General features: G+C 40.7%; 1 protein-coding gene across 5 annotated transcripts in view; it reads left to right on the plus strand.

The window, feature by feature from the left end:
• RAB3GAP2 (RAB3 GTPase activating non-catalytic protein subunit 2) overlaps positions 1–6,862 on the plus strand; it is a 75,168-nt gene that overhangs the window by 60,534 nt on the left and 7,772 nt on the right. For all 5 annotated transcript variants that reach the window (XM_006022340.3, XM_006022341.3, XM_025202569.1 and 2 more), the window contains 4 exons: positions 1,132–1,202; positions 3,485–3,520; positions 4,137–4,211; positions 4,478–4,696. In XM_006022340.3, coding sequence (XP_006022402.1) covers positions 1,132–1,202; positions 3,485–3,520; positions 4,137–4,211; positions 4,478–4,696 — 401 coding nt within the window. The remainder of the gene's footprint in view (positions 1–1,131; positions 1,203–3,484; positions 3,521–4,136; positions 4,212–4,477; positions 4,697–6,862) is intronic.

A 6,862-nucleotide genomic window follows, 5' to 3' on the forward strand; every position in this document is an offset into this window, starting at 1 on the left:
CCCTGCCTGGGGTTCCCCCCCCTCACTTACCTGAGCTTCCTGTGCCGGGGCAGCCACATGCTCCCAGCCCAGAAACCCTGGCTGGGGCTTCTGGTGGGGCCAGGTGGGCCCTGCTGTTGTTGGAGCCCACCGGGCTTCCCTTGGATCCTACTGCCCTTGGTTCCTGCATTTTTGACAGGAACCAAGGGCAGATAATATATTAACTTTCTACATTTTTTGGGGGGGCCCCATGGGCCGGATAGAATGGCCTCATGGGGCAGATCTGGCCCACGGGCCGTATTTTGCCCACCCTTGCCATAAAGGAACTTCTTATAGGCTAAGTACACACAGTCAAAAAGCCCCATACTGAATTGATTCAGTCTTCGCGGATTAGTCTATTGCATAGAGTGAACCAATAAGCAAGTGAAGAGACATTCACTTTTGATTCTAGAAATGCAGCCACATGCCTGCAGTGGCTCAGGCCAGAAGCTGGGGGGTGCTAGAGCATGCCTCCCTGTTCAACTGGAGCAGACAGCTTGGGCTAAAATTAGCCCACCTACCCTGCAAGAGGGGCTGGGAGACAGGTGCAAAGCATCTTGGGATGCTGGGGGACTATGAGTTAACTTGAATCTGGAGGAGATCTGGGACAGAAGTTGGACAAACCTATTTAACCTAAATCAGTTAAGTCTGATAGTATAGTCATCCAGGTTTATCCTAAACGGGTTTCAGCCATTTTGAAAGTGGTTTATGTGCACAGAATTCTGTTGTGTTACAGATTTGAACAGGTTTATGTGTAACTTCTCTCCCTAGCCATAATGGCAACCATCCTCCACAGAACCAGAAACAGTGAAGCTGTAGTTATTGACACTGCACTAGTCATTGACAGACCTACACCACATTCCCATGACTCCTTTATTGCATCTTTGTATACATATGGCATATATTATGTTACATCCAGTGAGCATAGAGGTTTGTTTTTTTTAACGCAGCCCGCAGGGTGACATTGCAACCATTAAGTGGCCTTCCATGAAAAAAATTTGGAGTCCTCTGTTTTAAACAGTCCCTTCCCTGTTCTTCCATGGTAGAGGGTTTACATTAAATGTGTTTGACATATCATTCACATGATGTTTAACGTTTATGTAATTGTTTCAGGTATTGCCCTAATGATGTGGAATACGTTCATGGTCAAAAGGCTTTCTGCTGCTACATACCTAATGGACAAGGTAAACGGCGTCGTAGCTACTAGTTTTTTAATTTACTTCTTGCTATTTTATTAATAGGTGAATTAAGCTGTAAAATCCTTAAAGCATTGCTTTTTAAAAATGTTTTTGAAGGACCAGAGATTTGACAGTGGAGGCGAATGATGTTGAAGGCGTGTAGGAGAACATCCACTTAGAAAGTTGCATTTATTCTTCTGGAATGCCCTGCTGGTAGACAAGATCTTAGTGTCAGTTTTAATGAGCAGCTGAAGCTGGCAAATGCTGCTACACACCAGTGATGACAGCATACACTTAATGTTTGTTTTGTTTGTCTGACGTACATGCGTCTGTTATGTGCCTTTTGCCAGAAGACAGCAGTTACCACATGGAAACTGCCAAAGGCTGTCACCATTTGTGTGGCTCTGTGCAGCTTATGCAGCAGCCATGCAAACAGTGTGTACATTGCATGCTTGGAGGCACCAGCTGCTAAGGGGGGTTGTTGCAGCGAGCAGAAAATATGGGTATGTCTATAGTTGCTTTCTGGCAGCAGCTCCCATGTACTAAACACAGCTTACAAAACTAGTGTTGCTCTGCCGACAGAAAGAAAGGGTTTAGCCACCATAAGGGAGCCCCTGAATATGTCCATGAGTTGGTTGAATCTGAATTCCACTGGCAAAGCTATGGAGATTAGACTGGGGCAGAGACACAGACACACTAGTGCTGCATGTCAAAAAAATTATCTGCAGCCAAGTTTACATCTTCAAACCACTGGTAAACGAGGTTTCATTTTTAAGGGAAAGCAGGAGATAACAGTGCTCTGTTACCTGTTGTGGGTTTTTTTTGCATTTTATAAATCTAGTAACCAGCAAATGACCCAAAAGTAAAACTGCCCTTCATGCAATTTTTAAAAAATGTTAGACATTTTTTAAGATCTTGAAGGAAGAGTTGCTTTTCATGTTTGGTTGCCTTCTGCCTGCTTAGAACCTAGGCTTTGAGATATAGAGCCAGTCATTCTCCACTGCCTAGCTGAATTTGTGCTTGGCATTTTCAGCTCCCCAAGAATGTACCAGTTGTTTATCCTTGTTACATACAGTAATGAGTTGCCATGCATTTAGTACACAGATAACCTGTTTACTTAGCATAGATAGACGTGTTTGAGTGCTTCTTTTAAATAATCTCAGCTGGATTTATTTAAATTATTTGCAGAAACTACATGCTGCATGTGGTACCTGAGGAGGAAAGCTAGTTGATCTCTAGGGCTAAGTACAGACACTCAAAAAGCCTGAGGCTGAATTGATTCAATCTTTGTAGGTTAGTGTAATATGGGTAGATTGAACCGATAAGTAAATAGACATTGAGTTTTGATCCCGGAAATGCAGCCATATGCCTGCAGTGGCTGGGCCAGAAGCCATGGGGTGCTAGAGCACACCTCCCAGCTCGGTTGGAGCAGACAACTTGGACCAAGGCTAACACACCCACCCTGCAAAGGGGGCTTGTGGGGGAGATGCAAAGCATTCTGGGATTTTGAGGGACTGTGAGTTGACTTGAATCTGGAAGGGATCCGGGACAGAAATTCCATAAACCAATATAACCTAAATCAATTAACAGGTTTATCTTAAACTGGTTTGGGTCATTTTGAAGATATGTGCACTGAACTTGCGTTGTGTTACAGATATGAACTGGTTTCTGATCACTTATAACAATTTCTATGTCATTTCTGTCCCTAGCCTGGAAGACAAATCTAGAGTAGAGTCCAGAGTGTTGTAACACTTGTAAAAACAAAGAATTTTTTGCTTTATTCCTTGCCATTCATATTAAAAAGCTATGAAACAATTGCATGCTTGTAACATCAGTGCGAGTAACACTGCTCTCTTAAGAGGCCTCTTAAGATTGTTAAATGGCTCTTTAATTGTTTAATTTTATTTCTTGAGGAACATCTTAAGGATTTTCATACAGATCTCATGGATAATATTTGAACACGCAAGAGTCATTTTCAGTGTGATTTTTTTTTTTTTTGTAGAAGATGGCAATAAATTACACCCAATCAAGGGTGTGAAAGACTTCAGCCAATACATATTTTTGCCAAGTCTCTAGCCATTTGCAAATATTTAACAAACTCTGTTCCACCCAGTATTTTGTGTCATATAGCTTGTAGTCAATCAGACTTTTTAAAATTAAACATATCCCATGTAGCATTGTATGTTTTTGTGCAGTAGTTTTTTTCTGTTGTTAGGGAAATATTTATAACTGACTAACTTAATAAATCGCTTCTTTACCTGTTATGTTGTACAATTGTTTTAAATTAGGTTGGAAAAGCTCCAAAGGACAGATTATGCAGAAGGGTAAGTAACACCTATTTTATATAAAGATGACAAAGAATATTAAAATATTTTATTAAATTTTAATTTTGAGTTGAACTAGTGGTGAATTTTAGCCAGTTTTAAATTTCTAATTTGACCATCAGTGTTGAAAGATGTAATAACTAATGATATCATGGAAGGTAGGCTTGAGGCTAAAACCTGGCTACTTACTAGCAGGTTACAGACACTATTCATTAGTCACTCTCTTAGCAGAGTGATCTGAAACCAGCTCAATTTTAAAAGATTGTTTAATAAATTCTTGCTTCCTACTTGCATACTAGAGTAAGGCAATAAGTGGATAAAATAAGCAGCTTTTTAAATTAAAACTTCTTCAAGATATTTCAAGACCTTACTAAAATGATCTTTTTGTTCCTATTATTCCCCAATCTTTTTGTATTGCAAACAAGTTTCAGCCTTGTTTGGCATCACTTGTTGTAAGGTAATAGAATTAATGCTTCAGGGATTCTCTAGCAAAGTCTCCCCTCTTAAATATAACCATTGGTGATAAGATCTCTTTGTCTATTAGCTTCAACTGGAGTGTTTTGAGATGTAGCCAATGAAATTTGTGTGGTACTTATCTGTTCTTTGTTTTTAACAGGATGTAGGTATGGGTGACACTGCAATGACATCTTTTCTGGGTTCTTGTTCAGATCTTCTTCAAATCTTAATGGAGGTAAAAATGTGAGAGGGTTCAATAAAAACGAACATTCATGATCTTAATTGTAGATGTTCTTAATGAATAATAAAAGTAAAATTATTTTATGGCTTCACTTAAATGTCTTTTCTAGCAATATGGAAAAGTCCTTTTTTTTTTTAAATGCTACTGTAAAAGAAAATTTGGTTTATTGTAATTTTTTTTTAAATGTAGATCATCTAAACATCTTTTTGTGCAGTAGCCCAAAATATAGTTCCTTAAGATTGCTGATGTTTCTGTGCTAGGCTGATATTAGAAGCGATGAAATGCATGCTCCGATACTGGATACAGAAGATGCCTGGGTGTCTGTAGAAGGACCTGTTTCAATAATAGAGCTAGCTCTTGAGCAGAAACGCATCCACTACCCACTTGTCGAACATCATTCCATATTGTGTACCATCTTGTATGGAATCATGAGATTTTCTCTGAAGAGCATGAAGCCCCTCTCCCTCTTTGACAGTAAGGTATGTCTTTTATAAAGATCCTATGAGACATGCAAGCTTTATCAGTCACTGGCTGCTAGCTTTAAAAACAGGTTATGATTTGTCATGTCAAAAATGGCTGCTCCACTCAGTCTTTCAGCTCTTGCATCAAATAAAGTATTACTAAAACCTCTTTGAGTCCGCAAACACTGTAATGTCTCTTCTGAGTAGGATATTTTTAGAGTGGTTTAGATGTGTCAAAATTACCTTATCAACCATTAGATGGACTAAAAATATTCCATGATGAGAACAGAGGATACATTCTGATTAGATCATCTTTGAGAACTGCCAGATTATAAATGATTGTATACAAGATTTAATCCAAGTCTGTCACTGTTTGTATCAGTTATTCCTACAGTTTTACTCCACGCCGAGCTCTGTAAGGAAAGAGCAAATGTCCTGTCTCCTGGAGAGCAAAGAATAAACTGATTAAAATGAAGTACTCTTTTTAAAATGCAGTTTTATTGCCACCCAAGTCTGAACCTGATGTAAAGAAAGTTCCACATATTGAGCTTTCTGCCTCCCAGCTGAGATACAGACTGTAATGAATGAAATGTAGAAATAAAGTGTTGATACCGACTGTCTAATGCTTACTGGGAGAAAATTGGTTCAGAGTGAATATGCTACACTGCAGATTTTTCCTTAAAGATGTATTTAAATTTTAAAACCACACGTACTTTGCTGTTGATCTTTGCCTACATGTAGGCATACTTCATTAGTCTATACCCATATAGCAAAGCACCTGAGTACAGTTTAAAATACCTTTGTCTTCATTCCTTGCTCTACCAACTCAACAGCATAAGATATTATGTGGCTTCTTGTGGGCATTTTTCACCATTTGGGAAAAGTCCCCAAGTCTGGAAAAAAGCTTACCCAAAAATTGTGTGTCCATAGATTCATAGATGTTAGGGTCGGAAGGGACCTCAATAGATCATCGAGTCCGACCCCCTGCATAAGCAGGAAAAGACCCCCAGGGTAGGGGAGAGCACCCCCTCCCTTGGGAGCCCGTTCCAGACCCTGGCCACTCGAACTGTGAAGAAGTTCTTCCTAATGTCCAGTCTAAATCTGCTCTCTGCTAGCTTGTGGCCATTATTTCTTGTAACCCCCGGGGGCGCCTTGGTGAATAAATACTCACCAATTCCCTTCTGTGCCCCCGTGATGAACTTATAGGCAGCCACAAGGTCGCCTCTCAACCTTCTCTTGCGGAGGCTGAATAGATCCAGTTTCTCTAGTCTCTCCTCGTAGGGCTTGGTCTGTAGGCCCTAAACCATATGAGTGGCCCTTCTCTGAATCCTCTCCAGGTTATCCCCATCCCTCTTGAAGTGCGGCGTCCAGAATTGCACGCAGTACTCCAACTGCGACGCAGTACTCCAACTGTGGATTATGTTGATTGAAGTCATCGTCCCTATCTACTCTGTTAAATCCTGACCCAGCACAGCACATAGAGCTTGATTTTTATAAGGTTCTTGACACTCTGGCTCCAGTCCAGTAAAGCACCTATATGTGCCTTCACTTTAAAAGGAGAGACTGATTTAACATTAAATGCGCAGCTACTGTTTTGCTAGGCTGTTTCTGTGGCACTTCACCCTTGCAGACCTGAGCCTGAAAGCAGCTACCAAACTTTACACATGCAGCTCCAGCCAGATTAGTTGCACACGTGCTTAAATGCTTTAGGTGATCATCGCTTCAACTAATAAGAAACGATCATCTCCCAGAAGATTAAACTTAACTTTTACATTCTCTGTTTAGTACCACAAAACTCCTGCACTAGGAGATCATTGTTGTTCCACATGCCTTTGCTCAACTTGGCTATTTGTGCCCATAGCCAAAAGACTGAAAGGCCCAGGGATTCCTGCCAGTGACCATCTTAATGGTTCTCAGGCTGCATCAAGTGTGCTAGGAAATTGTTAGGGTGGATCCACCAACAGTGATTAGGGCACATTCCACCAACCCCAGCTGACTTTCTCAGCCTCTCTGGGACACCTGTCTTCCTCCTTGCTAGGCAGGCACGTGGAGCTCCATGCACACCTTTACTAAGCATAGCAGTATCACAAAAGTTTTCAGAGCAGATGATCTCCTCCAACCACCTTGAAATCCAGGAGTTACCTTCTGATGGACTAGCCATGACTTGATTCACCTACAAAGGAA

Source organism: Alligator sinensis, unplaced genomic scaffold, assembly GCF_000455745.1.
Source record: "Alligator sinensis unplaced genomic scaffold, ASM45574v1 scaffold178_1, whole genome shotgun sequence".
Lineage (NCBI taxonomy): Eukaryota > Metazoa > Chordata > Crocodylia > Alligatoridae > Alligator > Alligator sinensis.